This window comes from Macrobrachium rosenbergii, chromosome 13 (assembly GCF_040412425.1).
Source record: "Macrobrachium rosenbergii isolate ZJJX-2024 chromosome 13, ASM4041242v1, whole genome shotgun sequence".
Taxonomy (NCBI): domain Eukaryota; kingdom Metazoa; phylum Arthropoda; class Malacostraca; order Decapoda; family Palaemonidae; genus Macrobrachium; species Macrobrachium rosenbergii.
Genome location: NC_089753.1, coordinates 37283913 through 37304308, shown reverse-complemented (window position 1 = coordinate 37304308; position 20396 = coordinate 37283913). Strand labels below are relative to the sequence as shown.

Below are 20396 nucleotides of genomic sequence, written 5' to 3'. Positions count from 1 at the left end.
AATAACGTATATATATATATATATATATATATATATATATGTATATATATATATATATATATAAATATATATATATATATATATATATATATATATATATATATATATATATATATATATATATATATAGTAGATAGATACAGATGGAAAGATATGCAGACAGATAAAAAAAGATAAATAAGAGAGAGAGAGAGAGAGAGAGAGAGAGAGAGAGAGAGAGAGAGAGAGAGAGAGAGAGAGAGAGAGAGAGAGAGATAACGGTTCAAGGTCTTGAAACCCGTAAGCACATTTATTGCCACAATAATTACCCCCAAGTGGCAAACCACGCACCATCTTCCTCATGTCCTTTTAAAGAGCAAATTAATCAAACTAAATGGACCCAGCTAGTTTTTTTTTTTAACCAAAAGACCCGAAACTAGTTTTTTTAACTAAAAGACCCCAAACTAGTTTTTTAAACTAAAAGACCCCAAACTAGTTTTTTTAACTAAAAGACCCCAGACTAGTTTTTTTAACTAAATACGTGACGATCACCGAGTCGCAAAGGGGGATTATGTAACCATCAGGATATTTTTGATAGTTAGGAAGGCATAAGTAAGGGTCTACTCTCCCCTCGGCCCCCCTATATACCAATTAAAATCATTTACAAGCTCCCTGCTACGAAGGTTAGAATATAGGACAAATAAATATAATGGCCCCTGATTCCCCAAAAGCAACAAACAAAGAACGAATAAATATATCTATTTCTATTTAGAATTGCGATTCCCCGGGGGATCCCGAATTCCTGCAGCCGAGAAGACCACTCGGCGTGGGTGTGTGACGTCAGCGAAACGTTCTCCAATGGCGTCATTCGCGACTCGAAAATTGCGAGAAATGATCTCTGTCTGTCTGTCTGTCTGTCTGTCTCTCTCTCTCTCTCTCTCTCTCTCTCTCTCTCTCTCTCTCTCTCTCTCTGTCTGCTGAAATTCCGAAAGACGTATTGCACCGACAGAAGGCGCCGGTGATTCGGAATAATCTATGAACCTATGCAATTCCATTCAAATAAGCATTTTGGAGTTATTGGTCAACAATGCAAGAGCAGGTCGCTAGTATACAGTACAGTTAGTCTATAAACGCACACACACACATATATATATAAATATATACTATATATATATATATATATATATATATATATATATATATATATATATATAATATATATATATGGTTTAAACTCTTAGAGTAATTTACATTCATAAATACAGAAACAACTATTATATATATATAAAAAATATTATATATATATATATATATATATATATATATATATATATATAATATATATATATATATATATATATATATATATATATATATATATATATATATATATATATATATATATGAAGTTTGCAACGTCCACTCCATTTGCATTCGTAAACTCAGAAGCGAGCATCAATTAATTATTCTCCAGTTAGAAACAAGTTTTGGCGCAAATTCTCATAACAGCTGCGTGTCGACATATGAAAGCATGCAAGCAACCAAGCCGTCAAACGGGTCGTCATCTACGCCGTAGCAGAACCTCCGGATGATACGGAACAACGCTGACATAAAAACGTGTATTAATGCCGTTATTATGACTCCACAAAGTAGAAAGCTTATATGTGGGAAATCAGAATCCTGTATGGGATTGAAAATGGAGGTGGAAAAAGATGAGTTGTTAGTTCTTCGAGAATCGAGCCTGACTTTTTTCTTGGAGAGTTGATGGATTGCGAGATCTCTGACATCTGTTCCAAATAAGAGAAGAACGGGGATTCCTCAGAAAATTTATTGTGTACATTTTTTTCTAGTACTGTAAGAAAAAGATGCATACAAAATCATATACCTCAGGAAACAGCAATGCAGGAATGTGTGCATGTATGCATTAGAAGTGTGTCTGCGTGTGTGTGTGTATATATACTGTATATATATATATAAAATATATATATATATATATATATATATATATATATATATATATATATATATATATATATATAGGTATATGTATATATGTATATATATATATATATATGAATGTCTTTTCCTGTAATACTACAGTGTAATATGAAAATAAGAAGGCCCATAAAACACTATTTAAACGTTGAAACCATATATTTCGGGCACTTGTTTCTGTGCCCCTGTTCACTGGTAGAATATGGACAGGTGGAAAGTTACAATGGTATATATACAAAAACATGAAGGTGTGGCCTTAGGCCTCCGATGTTAAGGAGGTGGCGATTCTTAAGAAGGAGGAGAATGACCAAATTCCCTAGTGGTTTTTGGCCTCATTAGCTCCCGTTTGGCGATGGATCTGGCGGTCGCGTTTCTTGGGTCATCTTCTTCAAGATGGGTCTGAGGATTAAGGTGTCGATGGCGTCCGATTTCCAATGTCCTCCTGACAGGTTCATATTGTTGGTTTGATTGATGATAGCAGATTCCAGCATCTTTCTTTTGTACGACAGCTACTCTTGAAAACCAACTCCGCCCCACTCCAGTTAATGACATGCCCTGTATTTCTAATATGTAGGAAAATTCCCGAACTCTCCGAAGCGTAACGTACTGATCTTTTGTGCTCTGTTATTCTTTGCGAGAGCGATCTACCTGTCTCGCCTACATAGATGTCATGACAATTACTACACGGTATCTTGTAAACTCCGGCTTCTTCCCTTTTGTTATTTAAGTATACGTTAACGAGCGAACTCCCGATGGATTTGGGATAATGGAAAATGAAAGGATTATTAGAACTGAGTTGCTCGGTGGCCTTTTGGATGTTTTCATCGTATGGAAGCTTTATTTTGTTGTTGAAATCTATTTGTCTGTTGTGAGTGGCACCTCTGTAGTATATTTTATTTGCTTTATTAATAGCCCTCTCGATAATGTGTGGTGGATAGAGCAGTTGCGTTAGGTGTTGGCGGATCGTGTTAAATTCTTGATCCAGGTACTCATTTGAACATATCCTAAGTCCTCTGAGGAATAGGTTGCACCCTACCATGATTTTTACATTATCCCAAATCCATCGGGAGTTCGCTCGTTAACGTATACTTAAATAACAAAAGGGAAGAAGCCGGAGTTTACAAGATACCATGTAGTAATTGTCATGACATCTATGTAGGCGAGACAGGTAGATCGCTCTCGCAAAGAATAACAGAGCACAAAAGATCAGTACGTTGCGCTTCGGAGAGTTCGGGAATTTTCCTACATATTAGAAATACAGGGCATGTCATTAACTGAGTGGGCGGAGTTGGTTTTCAAGAGTAGCTGTCCGTACAAAAGAAAGATGCTGGAATCTGCTATCATCAATCAAACCAACAATATGAACCTGTCAGGAGGACATTGGAAATCGGACGCCATCGACACCTTAATCCTCAGACCCATCTTGAAGAAGATGACCCAAGAAACGCGACCGCCAGATCCATCGCCAAACGGAGCTAATGAGACCAAAAACCACTAGGGAATTTGGTCATTCTCCTCCTTCTTAAGAATCGCCACCTCCTTAACATCGGAGGCCTAAGGCCACACCTTCATGTTTTTGTATATATACCATTGTAACTTTCCACCTGTCCATATTCTACCAGTGAACAGGGGCACAGAAACAAGTGCCCGAAATATATGGTTTCAACGTTTAAATAGTGTTTTATGGGCCTTCTTATTTTCATATATATATATATATATATATATATATATATATATATATATATATATATATATATAGGTATATGTATATATATATATATATATATATATATATATATATATATACATACACATACACTTAATGCATACATGCACACATTCATGCATTGCTGTTTCCTGAGGTATATGATTGTGTATGCATCTTTTTTTTATTGTACTAAAAAAAATTCACACGATATTTTTTTTAGGAACCCTCGGTCTTTATTTTATATATAAATATATATATATTATATATATGTGTGCATGTGTGTGTGTGTAAATATATGAATAAATATAGGTATATATGTGTGTATATATACATATATATCCATAAAGTTTTGCCACTTCTGAAACAATCTCTCAACAGCTATTCCGCACTCTTGGAGGAAGCAGCTAAGTGATTCCGGTCTCTCTAAGGACCATATGGCAGAGACATCTCTAGGGGACTCCGGAACTAAAAAGGGTCACTATTTTTATACTTTTCGCTCGTCTCCCAATTTACACCGAAAAGAACCAAAAAGATGCCACAAGTACTTTGGCTATTTGGGTATGTATGTAAGACAGTTATTCATGGTACAAGTACTGGGTACTTGCAAATATTTGTGTAGTATGTATTCAGGGTACAAATCAGTATAGTAAGGTTACACAATTTGCCTACGCAGGACCAGAAGGAATAATAGCAACTCGAAGTTTAGTGTTTATATACGACATTCAGTGTCGCTGCTGAATACGGCGAAGATGAATGACAAGTTATTGTGATACGCAACTACAAGACTTTCTAACATTTTTATAATGACGAAATCAGGGTCAAAATCGCTTTCTCAGTATTGCCATCAATATCATTATTTAAAACTATTATGATATACTACAAAAAGAGACAAGACTCTCCGTTGCATGCCATAAACCTGTCAGTGGGCAAAGAATCCCCTGTTGGAATCATATTTCTTAATTCTCACTAGGCTGGCTAGACTGATTTGTTTTCGAACGAGAGGAGACTGATTCACTGATTTATATGTGTGACTGGTATCTAAACGAATGTGGTCCTCGACACACGATATCAATAAAATTCGGGTAAGGGCATTTTTAAGACGCTGGGCAGCAAGGTGGGAAGAAAGATGGCAGACGACACGTAAAAGACGGAAAGAGCTGCAGATATTAGCCATAGGGAGTCGGTAAGAGGCCTTTAATGCTGCTTACAATTTGCATCGTAAGACACATCACATGCTGCCACATTTTCAAACGCATACAATGATGTATCCGCCTGTGCTTGTGCAGATGTTGAAATTACACCAACATCTATCGAAAAAAATCGTCAGTTTACTTGTATGCAATTATGTAAACCCATATTCACAATCTATCTTACATATGCACACACACATACATACACACACACACATATGTATATATATATATATATATATATATATATATATATATATATATATATATATATATATATATATATGTATGTATGTATGCATGTACATACGTGGGCGCGTATAGCCTATGACCGTCTTGCTGTTAATGCTAAATACACATAATACAACTATAAGATACCCTACATTTGCAGTTCACCGAGCATCACTGGCATCAAACGCCCAGTCCTGAAATCTCGATGTGTGGGAGAAATGATGATGATGATGATGATGATGATGATGCTGCAGACGATGGATGCCCCGTCCTCCCCCGCCCCCCTCCTCCCTCCCCACAAACACGCCGTTTCCATGGCAACAAGTGACTGGAATTTCGGAGCCCTAATTTCAACCCTCTATTCACTCATAAAACATCGCAGTGGGTTCGTTTTTTTTTTGGGGGGGGAGGGGGGTCTTTTTCGTCCATGTGGGAAGGGTGCTCATCATCAGACAATTACGTAGGATCTGCTTTAATTATGTGGCATATATGCGAATATGAAGGGACGTCTGAAAGTATGGATAAAGATCAGTGTGAACGTATGGAGTATTGCACATTCACAAATGCACACAAACACACACACACACATATATATGTATGTATATATATATATATATATATATATATATATATATATATATATATATAACTGAAAACATATTCGTTTTTTATAATCTGTCTTTTATAGTCGTAATTAAACATTTACTTCCAACACAGTTTCATTATAAATCAGGTTCTCTCTCTCTCTCTCTCTCTCTCTCTCTCTCTCTCTCTCTCTCTCTCTCTCTCTCTCTCCTTCTTCCTTCACTCAATATAACATAATTTTTCAATCTTCTCTCTCTAGAAGAGGGGTCGGCATCGACCCCTGGGAGTCGATGAGACAATGGAAGGTATCGATAAATTCCTGGGGGGTCAAAAGGGGGTCAACTGAAATTTTGGGGCTCAAAGGCTAGCAATCGTATGAGAACTAAGAATTTGCGAAATAAAGCGATAAAGTCTAAGCACTGATATATATTTGATACGTACATTTTTGTCTTGACCGTCATTATATTTCATTATGTTTACTAAATGATAATAATAGTTATAGTCACTTATCATATCTTGAAGTCACAAGAAAATGGACAGATGTTACACCTGTTTGCACATGGATGAGTTGCTCTGAATTTCCTTAAGCCACATTAGGTGCTATTCTTATCAACAGCACTGCTGTTTCGCAACAGTCAATTATATGTTAGCTTAGCCTTAGCCACACTTTCAATGTGAGTCTCCTGCCCATGTTATTCTCTATCTTACGCCACTAAATCTCTCTTATTTCTATAAAATTTTTCCATCTTTTTCCCGACAGCAGGAATATCTCCCTAGAGAGGCCAACCAACTTTAACAGAAGGTCGAGACATGTCAGAAGTATCAATGAACCCGCCGCGCCGTCCGCCTCTCCTGGGATTGTAATATAAGATTCGGTTCCCTCTCATTCATTCCAGGAATCAGGGAATGATCGAGCGGTAATGAACGGAGTAAATGAAAGGAATGAATATCTAAACATCATTAACAGGCGATATGTTACTAAAGGTGTGTGTGTGTGAGAGAGAGAGAGAGAGAGAGAGAGAGAGAGAGAGAGAGAGAGAGAGAGAGAGAGAGAGAGAGAGAGACGCGTAATCGCTTTTCATCAGCTCATGTGCGATGGAATGGAGAGCACGAATCATACAAATAAATAACATACAATAAAAAATATTTCGATATAAACACAGATATTTAGAAAAATATACAAAAAAGGAAAACAGATATTTAGAGTTGCATATGAAAACATACATACCGACACAGACACACTAATACTATTAGCGGACGAGTTTTTGCCAAATAACCATTAAGGCGATTAACGCGTGATCATGTAAGTTTAAACTTCGAAATAAAAAAAAAAATTATAAAAAAGCAATTCACAAAAAATTACGATCGTAAGATGAAAATTAATCTCAGTAAAAACAAGTAATAAATGCACCGAAGTTCTTCGGCGCAATCAAGTTTTCTGTATAGCCGCTACAGCGTATAATCAAGGCCAACGAAAATGGACCTATCTTTCGGTGGTCTCGGTATAATGCTGCATGAGCCGCGGCCCATGAAACTTTAACCACTGGCCGGTGGTGGTATATCCTATATTGTTGCCAGAAGCACGAGTATGGCCAATTTTAACCTTAAATAAAATAAAAACTGCTGACGATACAGGGCTGCAATCTGGTATGTGTGATGATTGGAGGGTGGATGATCAACATACCAATTTGCAGCCCTCTAGCCTCAGTGGTTTTTAAGATCTGGGGGAGGGCAGGCAAAGCCATCTCAATAGAGCAAAATTTATATACCAGGTAGTCAAGAATATTTCTCATACTTCCCTTATTGAATCAGATGCATAAATAAAAAGTCAGTAACGACAACCACTTACTCAAATGAGAGAGAGAGAGAGAGAGAGAGAGAGAGAGAGAGAGAGAGAGAGAGAGAGAGAGAGAGAGAGAGAGAGAATTATTTTGTAAAAAGCTCAGTTTCACTCGCAATACATTTTTACAACAGGAGCACACACTTAAGCGGAAAATTGTTTTGTCATATCGACAGACATATAGAATGACATATTTGTTACTCACAGAAGGATATGGACAAAACAGCCATGAATTTCATTTTAACAATAAGAAATAGAGTTAAGCTGTAAAACGAAAAAATATACAAATGCTAAAGTGAAACGTTTCGCTTTATTATTATTATTATTATTATTATTATTATTATTATTATTATTATTATTATTATTATTATTATTATTCAAATGGATTAAACTTTCACAAGGAACAATCAGCATGGAAAATAACTATTTAAAATGAGAGCCGACACGACCTGTCTCTCTGAAATGAAAATAGAGTTCATAAATGCATAAATTCGACAGCGACGCCTATCAGCATACAGTTCGGTTCTTTTGGCCTAATCGGATGACGAAAACAAATTAAAAGCTACCGACACGTACGACGGAATCCCCCCACCAGCTCGGCTTCCGTGTAAACAAAAATATTAATCGTTCGCGTAATTCGCAGTTTTAGTGAAATGCTATATCTATTTTTTTTTTCTTTTGAAGAAAATTGTTAGTAAAAATTAATCTCCTCCATCAAGTTATTTTGGTAGAAATTGTTGTTAAAAATGTGGTATAAATCATCCTCGTTTTCAAAAATGTGCTAAAAATTACGATCATTTTTAAAACCTGATGAAAATAATTTTCATTTTCAAAATCTGGGTTAGTAAAAAAAAATTGTAGAATGAAAATTTTTTTATGAAAATGAGTGTCATTAAAAAAAAACAATAAAAAAAAAACAGTTATCCTCGAATGCACAAATTTTCTGTAAAAGTTTTTCACCTCAATGAAAAAAAAAAATTAAAATGACTGTCTTCGGGTGAAAAAGTTCTTGCTAAAGTATTCGACTTCATTAAAGTTTTCTGGTAGAAATGAATTTTCTCGCTAAGTTAAAAATGATTCCTCTTCACAGAAATATCTCGCTTAAAATGATTTTCTTCTCTTAAAGTAATTTTCTTCCATTGTCAGGCTATTCTCCTTGATTGAAAAATAACTTTGGGAAAATATTCTTGATTGAAAAATAACTCGGGGAAAACATTCTCCAACGATTGTAACATAACTTGGGGAAAATATTCTCCTTGAGTGAAAAATAACTTGGGGAAAATATTCTCCTTGATTGAAAAATAACTTGGGGAAAATATTTTACTTGATTGAAAAATAACTTGGGGAAATATTCTCCTTGATTGAAAAATAACTTGGGGAAAATATTCTCCTGATTGAAAAATATCCTGGGGAAAATATTCTCCTCGATTGAAAAATATCGGGGAAAATACTTCCCTCGATTGAGAGGTAACGTTGGGAAAATATTCTCCCTCGATTAAGAAAACGGTAAAATTTATTCTCCTTAGATGAAAATTTTGCAGACCTCGATGTCCTCGGTTTGGAAAATAGGAAAACTTGAGACCAGGACAGTCATCATTTTTCACGAGAATTAACTGAAAATTTAGATTACTGTACACTGACTGAAAATCATTTCAGCGAACCCACCCCACCCCAACAAAAAATTAGCCTAACTGACGGATTCTGATAGCAATTTTCAGGATAATTAAAATAAAAAAAAAGTGGAAATCCTAAATAAAAAATTAAGTGAGCTGAAAAAAGTAGCTGCCCTAATATAAGTTAAGGATGATGACACTGGCGATCTCTACAAGGAGCATGATGACAACGGCGATCTCTACAAGGAGCATGATGACAACGGCGATCTCTACAAGGGGCATGATGGCAACGGCGATCTCTACAAGGAGCATGATGACAACGGCGATCTCTACAAGGAGCATGATGACAACGGCGATCTCTACAAGGAGCATGATGACAACGGCGATCTCTACAAGGAGCATGATGACAACGGCGATCTCTACAAGGGGCATGATGGCAATGGCGATCTCTACAAGGGGCATGATGACCACGGTGATCTCTACAAGGAGCATGATGACAATGGCGATCTCTACAAGGAGCATGATGACAATGGCGATCTCTACAAGGAGCATGATGACAACGGCGATCTCTACAAGGAGCATGATGACAACGGCGATCTCTACAAGGAGCATGATGACAACGGCGATCTCTACAAGGGGCATGATGACAACGGCGATCTCTACAAGGAGCATGATGACAACGGCGATCTCTACAAGGAGCATGATGACAACGGCGATCTCTACAAGGGGCATGATGACAACGGCGATCTCTACAAGGAGCATGATGACAATGGCGATCTCTACAAGGAGCATGATGGCAATGGCGATCTCTACAAGGAGCATGATGACAACGGCGATCTCTACAAGGAGCATGATGACAACGGCGATCTCTACAAGGAGCATGATGACAACGGCGATCTCTACAAGGGGCATGATGACAACGGCGATCTCTACAAGGAGCATGATGACAACGGCGATCTCTACAAGGAGCATGATGACAACGGCGATCTCTACAAGGGGCATGATGACAACGGCGATCTCTACAAGGAGCATGATGACAATGGCGACTCTACAAGGAGCATGATGAAAAGTTCAAAATGTGACACCGATTGTAAAGCACAGCAGCTCAGACAACTCTCCTTAACCTAACCTGGCTTAGGGCTTATAACTACATGTACCATCACTGTTACTATCAGGAAGCAAGTATGCAGTAACTATAAAGTATTATGTAAAATTCTGTAAAAATTTCATGATTATTCGAATTAAATGAAAGGTGATTTCGTTGTTCCAAAACCTGGCGTTACATCACCAAAAGTCTTGCTGGTCAATATTTGCAGAGAAAGGAACAACATGTACTAAGCTCACTCACACAAATTCTAAAAACTTTAAGGCTCTACAATGAAGATAAAATTGAAACAAATACATAACAAAACAGGGATCATTCTCATGCCAAAGAGACATCAAGAATACACCCCTTGCAACACACACACACACACACACATTCTGATATGCTAATGGGGCTGAGGCTTGCCAGATCGACATGCATTACAGCGATGACAGCTTACAAAAGGCAATTGGCCATTTGCCATTTCGTCCACAACAACAAACACATGTGTTGATGGGGCTGAATCATTACGACGATTGGGACACACTGAAAGTAGGAGGGAGAACAGCTGGGGGCTGGGGGACGGGGGGAGGGGGAATGGCGGTGTACATCTGAACGAAGTACTGATCACAAGTCTCTCTCTCTCTCTTTTTTTTTTTTTTTTTTTTTTTTTTTTTTTTTTTTTTTTTTTTTTTAGCTCATAAACGCTCGATTAACAGCCCAGAGCACCCCTTCACAGCTTAGGACAACAGAATCATACTAAGGTTCTTACGAAGGGCTCCCATAGCGTTCCTTAATATGCTCAGTTTGGGGACCACTAGCACCAGGTTCCTCAGTGTGGAAGCCTCTTGCTACCAATGCAGAATTAGATACAGATAGATAGATACAGAATAAACATAACATATATGACTGCGCGTCTTTGAACTGCCATGTCGCCTGGTGACAGCAAATTCGCCATAGCTTTCTAGTTACGGATGGCTAACTACCGTGATAATATGAAAGAGATTACTCTAATTGCAGGAAGAGAGAGAGAGAGAGAGAGAGAGAGAGAGAGAGAGAGAGAGAGAGAGAGAGAGAGAGAGAGAGAGAGAAGTCATAGTCAGTGGTGCGTCTGACAAGAGGATTCAATTTATTGTCACTGATTTGCTATTTTGAAGAGTTCTCTAACGAGCGAATCTGCCAATCTGATATATGTGTATATATGTGTGTATACACATTACACACACACACACATATATATATGTGTGTGTGCGTGTGTGCATATACATATATAAGTAAGAAGGGATCACAATCCAGAATACTTTTGCAGAGAAGCTGCTAATATACAGAAAAAAAATATGGTACTGCAGAATTTCGGAGGACGGCAGGCAATGCTGGGGATTAGAATTTGAGAAACAAATGAAGCTGTGTATCCAAAGAGCTCATCAGTTCTCGTGAACGATTAAAAAAAAAAAAGAAGTTTTAGATTTACAGCTGGCGAGTCAGTACTCTGAAATGATTCAGGCGTTTCTGTGTTTCAAACGACCGGGAATTTCCACAACGAAACACTTGTCTGACGAATAATAATTGTTATCTGGGGTTCACACAACACTTCCGCAAATGGACGGTTTATCGTAACGGCAAAAATAAACCTTCATGACTAAAATTTGCGGCAAATGGGAATGGAATGGAATATAGAGTTTAGGCCAAAGGGCAAGCACTGGAACCTATGAGGTCATTCAGCGCTGGAAAGGAAATTGACAGTAGGTAGGTTTGAAAGATGTAACAGGAGGAAAACCTCGCAGTTGCACTATGAAATATTGTTAGGAGGGGGTGGATAGCAAGATGGGAGAAATATGAATGGAGGTACAGTAAAAGGAATGAGCGGAGTTACAGCTAAGAAGAACCTTTCGTAATGCCTACTGTGCACCCCGTGAGGTGCACTGACGGCACTAACCCCCTACGGGCCAAATGGGGTTGGAATGAAAGCGAACGTTCATTGAAAATAAATACTTGAACACCGAAGTCACGCTTTATCAGTCCCAGAGTTTTAGCATTTGCTTTTCTTCCTTCTTTTATTCTTTCACCTCTGCGTTTTCTCCGTATGTCAATTCATTCTTTGCAAATCTAGTTATCTTCCCTCTGACCGCTTCCTTTCCTGTATCCTCCACAAATATTTAATCGTTCCTATTTTTTACACTCATTTTCAACCAACCGTAATGTCTTCTCACTGCATTTTCCCTCTCAGGTACATATTATTCAGGCTCTTTTCACCATTTCTTCCCCCTCCACTCTTTCCCCTCTTTTCTTGACCATTTATAATTCCACCTTATCCTGAAAATTTAGACTTGATTACAGTTCCTCTTTTTGAACACAAAACTCCGTTTTCTGACCATACATCCTCTTTCGCCTTGTCTGCTTATTTCTACCTTTTTTGCTCTCTCTCTCTCTCTCTCTCTCTCTCTCTCTCTCTCTCTCTCTCTCACATATACACATACACATTCACACAAACGATGCACATTTGCAACCTTTTCACAAGTGTGTCAGTGGTTGTACGAATGAAGTGTCTGTAAGAATACCCTGTTTGATTATCCTTTTCCTCTCTCTCTCTCCCTCTCTCTCTCTCTCTCTCTCTCTCTCTCTCTCTCTCTCTGAATTTTCATAACCGTTTCACTGATATTTCAGTGGCCATTAGTAAAAAATGAATAGAAGAAAATACTTATTCTTCTTTCTCTCTCTCTCCTCCCAGCGGCCGAGATAAGACACGCATCGTTTCCAGGCGGGAAATACGAAAGGCATTATCTCTTTTCCTCGAGAACGCTTCCGCCTTCCCGTGACTGACTTCGTCACTCTCCCTCTCCCAGTCCTCTTCTTCTTCTTTTTCTTCTCTCGGTCTTTATCAGCTCTGTGGCCTGCGAAATTTCGGTTCCCCTGAGGAGAAATCAGAGAGAGAGAGAGAGAGAGAGAGAGAGAGAGAGAGAGAGAGAGAGAGAGAGAGAGAGAGATTTCGGCAAACCCGTGGAGTCCTTTTTATCTGGTCTGAATTCACTGAGCAGTAGATTATACAGCTAATAAAGGACTCCCCAGAGAAGCTGGTGGTGTTGGAAAGAGCGCGTCGTTCGGCGGCCAGAACTATAATTACCATACTACTTGACCTTTAACTGAATGAATATAGAATTTAGGCCAAAGGCCAAGCACTGGGAACCTATGAAGTCATTCAGCGCTGAAACGGAAATTGACAGTAAGAGTTTGAAAGGTGTAACAGGAGGAAAACCTCAAAGCAGTTGCACTATGAATCAATTGTTAGGAGAGGGTGGAAAGTAAGATGGAAGAAAGAGAATATGAAAGGAGGTACAGTAATTGGAACGAAAGGGGTTGCACCTAGGGGCCGAAGGCACGCTGCATAGAACCTTAAGTAATGCCTACAGTGCACCGCATGAGGTGCACTGACGGCAATACCCCCCCCCTACGGAGTTGACCTTTAATAAAAAATTACACCAATTACTTGTCGAAAAAGTATTATTTCTTCATGCTATATATATCCATAAACTTAGAAACAGAAGTAATAAACACATTATTATGGGATTACATATTCTCACAAAAATACGAAAGAAAATACACGATACAGATGAATGAGTTTGTAAATGGAGTAACTTTCTACTAGGACACACTTTCTTTAACAGCATAACCACTGGACGGCAAAAGTTTTGCCACAACAGTGATATCTGACCTTCCAAATTTTATCAGAGATATCAGTAAGAAAGAAACTTCGAAATTCTCTAAGTTATATATATATATATATATATATATATATATATATATATATACATATACATATATATATATACACATACACATATGTATACACATATATGTATATATATTTACGAATGTTCATTTAACCATATCCAACTATGGCGATATAGATAAGCTTCTTGTAACAAAAAGTAAGAGGAAACAATTATAATATATTTGTAAAATACTATATATATATACATACATACATACATATATATATATATATATATATATATATATATATATATATATATATATATATATATATATATATATATATGGCATTCTGCCAGTAAAATATATAGATGCATGTACAAAATTAAATTTACCGCAATCAAAATAACATAAAAAAACTACATATTCCAAAACAACCGTTCAGATCCCTTAGAGTTTATCCAACAACAGTCAACTCAACCCCCAATCACCCCACCCACCCAAGGCGCCAACCCGCAATCAACCTCTCTCTCTCTCTCCTCTATATGAGGCACAGAAAATGAAATCATAAATTCTGATATATCTCCAAAAAGCATTTTGGCGACGTGCGTGGCTTGCAACAGAATAAATATTCCGGTGACAATGGCCTCAGTCGTGGAGGAATGCTTATCCAATGTAATTTACTTGCAGGAGCAACGACGCCCCGAATCTTTTGGTTCCAAGTTTTTGACTGATTTGAAATCGTTTGCTTCAGATTTGTATTCACTCAGTCTTATTGTATTCAACTCTCTCTCTCTCTCTCGACATTGTGAGTCTTGACCTTCAGTTTACCGAAAATTCTCTATTTAGTTTCTAATCCTTCCCCCCTCTGAAATTCCACCCTTCTTTCCACAGTAAACTTTCTATGACCTGACAGAGAGAGAGAGAGAGAGAGAGAGAGAGAGAGAGAGAGAGAGAGAGAGAGAGAGAGAGAGAGAGAGAGAGAGAGAGAGTTACAAGGATCAGGATGTCTCAAAGACTTATTAGTCCATCCGAGGAGACATCATGGCCTCACTTATCTCTAGGAGCAAGTTTTACTGTTCATTCACAGTGTTCTAAAGATTCTGTCTAGCTTTCTTTTAAACTCGTCCTCCACAGTGTTGCTATGTACAACTTCTGGTGGCAGTTTCTTCCATGGGTCACATATCTTGTATGTAAAGTAGTTCCCACAATGTGTGTTGTATCTCTTCAGTTCTAGTTTACATCCAATTATTTCTTGTCTGGTTTTCGTTATACCCTTCAGTATTTTGAATGCTTCTATTAGTTGTCCTCGCAATGGTCATGTAGAGAGAGAGAGAGAGAGAGAGAGAGAGAGAGAGAGAGAGAGAGAGAGAGAGAGAGAGAATTAAATGGTCTTCGTTTGAGACAAGTATCCTTGTTGACTTACATGACTGGTAGCGTCATGAATTCAAGGGAACTGCCCTGGCATCAATATTCCTGATTGTAACAGAATACCGTCTGGTTTGTATGTGCTCTTACTTTTCTCTCCCCTTCATTTCGCAAGGTCTCTACGCAATAAATGAAAGAATGCTAGCATAAGTAAGTCAATAATATTGTTATTTTGTTATTTAAGCTTTCTATTTGATCATTTTGTAAGATTTCTTTAAATTCAGCAAGAGAGCTCGTAAGGGAAAATCTAATAAATAAACGAAAGTCGAGTCTTTAATTTAAATAAGCAACTTGTTCTATTAATTACATATTATTATCACTTGTCCTTCCTAGTATCAGAATATGAACTCTTCTTTCTACAATTTCCTAAAACGTGTACAACCAGGAAAACTAGAAAGACACCTCGGTTGGGGACAGAGTCCTATATAAGGATTCCCTGCTGGAGAAAGTGCCCCTCGTTCCTCTGCATACGATGATTCTTATCTTTGCAAACAGGTTTTCCCCAGTGAAATATAAGGACCGGAGAAGCCTTGTCTTAAGTACTCCATGGCGAGCGTGATGCAAGAGAAGGAAAATAAACTTGATAGTGACAGAGATAGAAGAGAGGGGATGATAAAAAGGGATTGGACAGATGGAAGAGAGGGGAATGAATAACAAGAAGGGACGAGAATAAGGAGAACTAGTTAACGGCATTGGAAAGGGGAGGGGGGGGGAAGGGGGGAGAGGGATGTCCACTTGGCATATTTTTAAGACCAACCCGAGATGCAATCGCTTTCATTGCGAAGGTCAGTGACCGACTCAAACCCGTCTCCGCCCCATCGGTCTCCATATGCTGTCACCCGTCTTCTTTCTGTCTCCCGTTTCATCTCCTCCTCCTCCTCCTCCTCCTCCTCCTTCTCCTCTTCCTCTTATTTCTGATGCCAGCATCTGCTTCACCCTATTACTGCCGTGGCATCTGAGATGCTGACCAATTCCGAGATAAAAACGCAAGATGAACTGCAAAGGATACGGGATACCCATACCTCAATGTTTATCAAGTTATCATTGCATTTAAGAGGCTCTGATAGTTACATAACACACACACACACATACACATACACACAAGCCTTTCCACTCCTCATGGAGAAGGGGAGGGGGGGAGGGAAGGAGCCAAACGGTACATCTTTCGGGATGAGATGGTTAGAGAAGGTACATAATTCACGGCTTGGGTCAACAAAGGCACGATTGGATTTAACGTAACATGCCTAAAGCATTCCAAATAAGCTAGATAATCCAACTCGGTCGCATTTTCCCGAGATGTAACCGAGTACCGGGACCTATCCCTGAAAAAAGCTGGACGCCATATCTTAAAAACCAACCAGAGAAGAGAGAGTTACAAGGATCAGGATGTCTCAAAGACTTATTAGTCCATCCGAGGAGACATCATGGCCTCACTTATCTCTAGGAGCAAGTTTTACTGTTCATTCACAGTGTTCTAAAGATTCTGTCTAGCTTTCTTTTAAACTCGTCCTCCACAGTGTTGCTATGTACAACTTCTGGTGGCAGTTTCTTCCATGGGTCACATATCTTGTATGTAAAGTAGTTCCCACAATGTGTGTTGTATCTCTTCAGTTCTAGTTTACATCCAATTATTTCTTGTCTGGTTTTCGTTATACCCTTCAGTATTTTGAATGCTTCTATTAGTTGTCCTCGCAATGGTCATGTAGAGAGAGTCAGAGAGAGAGAGAGAGAGAGAGAGAGAGAGAGAGAGAGAGAGAGAATTAAATGGTCTTCGTTTGAGACAAGTATCCTTGTTGACTTACATGACTGGTAGCGTCATGAATTCAAGGGAACTGCCCTGGCATCAATATTCCTGATTGTAACAGAATACCGTCTGGTTTGTATGTGCTCTTACTTTTCTCTCCCCTTCATTTCGCAAGGTCTCTACGCAATAAATGAAAGAATGCTAGCATAAGTAAGTCAATAATATTGTTATTTTGTTATTTAAGCTTTCTATTTGATCATTTTGTAAGATTTCTTTAAATTCAGCAAGAGAGCTCGTAAGGGAAAATCTAATAAATAAACGAAAGTCGAGTCTTTAATTTAAATAAGCAACTTGTTCTATTAATTACATATTATTATCACTTGTCCTTCCTAGTATCAGAATATGAACTCTTCTTTCTACAATTTCCTAAAACGTGTACAACCAGGAAAACTAGAAAGACACCTCGGTTGGGGACAGAGTCCTATATAAGGATTCCCTGCTGGAGAAAGTGCCCCTCGTTCCTCTGCATACGATGATTCTTATCTTTGCAAACAGGTTTTTCCCCAGTGAAATATAAGGACCGGAGAAGCCTTGTCTTAAGTACTCCATGGCGAGCGTGATGCAAGAGAAGGAAAATAAACTTGATAGTGACAGAGATAGAAGAGAGGGGATGATAAAAAGGGATTGGACAGATGGAAGAGAGGGAATGAATAACAAGAAGGGACGAGAATAAGGAGAACTAGTTAACGGCATTGGAAAGGGGAGGGGGGAAGGGGGAGAGGATGTCCACTTGGCATATTTTTAAGACCAACCCGAGATGCAATCGCTTTCATTGCGAAGGTCAGTGACCGACTCAAACCCGTCTCCGCCCCATCGGTCTCCATATGCTGTCACCCGTCTTCTTTCTGTCTCCCGTTTCATCTCCTCCTCCTCCTCCTCCTCCTCCTCCTTCTCCTCTTCCTCTTATTTCTGATGCCAGCATCTGCTTCACCCTATTACTGCCGTGGCATCTGAGATGCTGACCAATTCCGAGATAAAAACGCAAGATGAACTGCAAAGGATACGGGATACCCATACCTCAATGTTTATCAAGTTATCATTGCATTTAAGAGGCTCTGATAGTTACATAACACACACACACACATACACATACACACAAGCCTTTCCACTCCTCATGGAGAAGGGGAGGCGGGGGGGAGGGAAGGGAGCCAAACGGTACATCTTTCGGGATGAGATGGTTAGAGAAGGTACATAATTCACGGCTTGGGTCAACAAAGGCACGATTGGATTTAACGTAACATGCCTAAAGCATTCCAAATAAGCTAGATAATCCAACTCGGTCGCATTTTCCCGAGATGTAACCGAGTACCGGGACCTATCCCTGAAAAAAGCTGGACGCCATATCTTAAAAACCAACCAGAGAATTTTCTTGAAAATAATCTCATTATGTTTCCCACGCCCAAACTGCACAAGTAGTACTATTGTGCCGTAACCTAACCCAACCCAACCTAACCTAACCTAACCTAACGTAGGGGCATGGCAAAAAAACCGGGGCTGGTGCAATACTAGCATACATCTCAGGAATTTGCAACCCGGAACCTCTGGACAGAGAGGACAGTAGTGTGCGTTTTTACATAGGAATGGTACATATAGCACTGAGCCCCATAGGGTCATTCAGTGCTATGATGAGAATGAATGAAAAAGCAAATTATAAACTCAAAGTGATTTAATCTCTGATGGAATTAAAACTGCCATAAATAATATTACATATAGGAATAAGATGCTTTATCATTTTAGCTGCTTTCAGCCTACACAGAGGCATGTCTCACTTTTCTATATGTTTAAGATGCATATTACATTCTTTTAAATGCTTCAACCCATCACAGAACGGTGTTGATTTTGAGGTGCCTACGATGGGCATATCACTGCTTTTGCTTCAACTCAAAACAGAGGCACGAGGCATTTTCCGTTGCTTTTACTAAAGCATTCAGCATTCTTTCAAGAGCTTTTATGTTAAAGTGAATCTCCTCTCGTTTTCCAGGTTCCATAAGGGAAGCACATCAGGTAACTCTAAATCATTCAGTACCTTACACATGGAAGTATAACAAAAGGCAATATAAAAAAAAGACTACTAAAAAAAAACTAAATAGCCACATCACCCTCATACCTCATTCATTACCTTTCGCAACAATAGCCCCGCGGACAATGGACTTCCAAAACAATAGCTCGGACAGATCGTGAAACGGCGCGAGGTCCAAACAAAAGCACTGTAGATGACCTGAACAACAGATGGCGCTAGTGGTACTTAATTCTTCTACTCGGTTCCCCGCTTAGAAAAACGGCAAAGCGAAATAATAGCCAAAAATAGGTCGGAATCTTTTTGGATTCTTCTTAAGGTTTTTATTTTATTCCCAACAGGGATGCAAGATAGAAAACATAAGTGAGAATGAAGGATATAATGATCGGAAAAGTATGAAAGTAAAGGAATTGCAACAGAGACAAGAGAACAAAGGAATTTTTTCCGGTTTCAAAAAAAAAAAAAAAAAAAGAGAGAGAGAGAGAGAGAGAGAGAGAGAGAGAGAGAGAGAGAGTCGAACCTATTAAAAGTGGCATATAGTGGAGGACAAAAGTTACATAATATGCAAGGGCAGTTATGCAATGATTACGGGGCCAATTTATTTTTGTTAATGTTATGTAAACACAGAAGGCGACGCGGTAATATCTGTCATGGTTGAACTCTGTTATGGGTCCAATCTGTCTGACCCTTGGATTTTATCAACTTTTAATGAGTTAATTACAATAACAAGGCGTGAAAATATCTCGGAATTCAATAACAGGCCAATTACGTGACGTTAAAATTAGTTCATATCAGGGGAGAGAGAGATAGAGAGAGAGAGATAAACGCACGAAAACAAACATACATTTTACGGTGTGTATCAAGTCTTTGTTGTTCATAATGGTTAAGAATAAAAGAGGACTTAGATAAAAAAAAATAATAAAAAAATAAATACACATAACAACAAGAGAACTGTGTGACTGACCCAGAAGATGTATCTGCTCCCAAACCAATATATTTTTTTAAAGACCTTCGAGACACTTTCTCATTCTCTTCAGATGCCTCCGGGCTTATCTTCTTTTCTTAGACCCCGTGTTTCTTTTTTTTTTTCCATTCCCACTCTCCACTTCGCGGTTTCCTTTTCATCGGTGTCGTCTTATATGACTGTTTTCTTTCTAAGGCGTTCACGGACTTCTTTTCGTTACATAGCTTCGTTTCCTTTACACAATTTC

The 20396-nt window shown here is 38.5% G+C and overlaps 2 protein-coding genes across 7 annotated transcripts in view; one reads left to right on the top strand and one right to left on the bottom strand.

Annotated features, from left to right (window-relative positions):
- Positions 1–20396, bottom strand: part of LOC136844587 (large neutral amino acids transporter small subunit 1) — a 232219-nt gene that overhangs the window by 45360 nt on the left and 166463 nt on the right. The gene's annotated exons all lie outside the window — the stretch shown is intronic.
- LOC136844564 (protein PIF-like) lies at positions 5309–11285 on the top strand. The gene is made up of 3 exons (XM_067113839.1): positions 5309–5427; positions 8213–8279; positions 9358–11285. The coding sequence occupies exons 1-3, from the start codon at positions 5309–5311 to the stop codon at positions 10267–10269; spliced, it is 1098 nt and encodes a 365-aa protein (XP_066969940.1). The 3' UTR covers positions 10270–11285.

What these genes read in the sequence shown, in the direction of transcription:
- LOC136844564 (XM_067113839.1), top strand. Translation starts at nt 5,309, where the DNA reads ATGTGTGGGAGAAATGATGATGATGATGATGATGATGATGATGCTGCA. An exon ending in CGCCGTTTCCATGGCAACAA is followed by an intron (nt 5,428 to 8,212) that starts GTGACTGGAATT and finishes TTTCTTTTGAAG; the next exon opens with AAAATTGTTAGTAAAAATTA. An exon ending in AAATTGTTGTTAAAAATGTG is followed by an intron (nt 8,280 to 9,357) that starts GTATAAATCATC and finishes GATCTCTACAAG; the next exon opens with GAGCATGATGACAACGGCGA.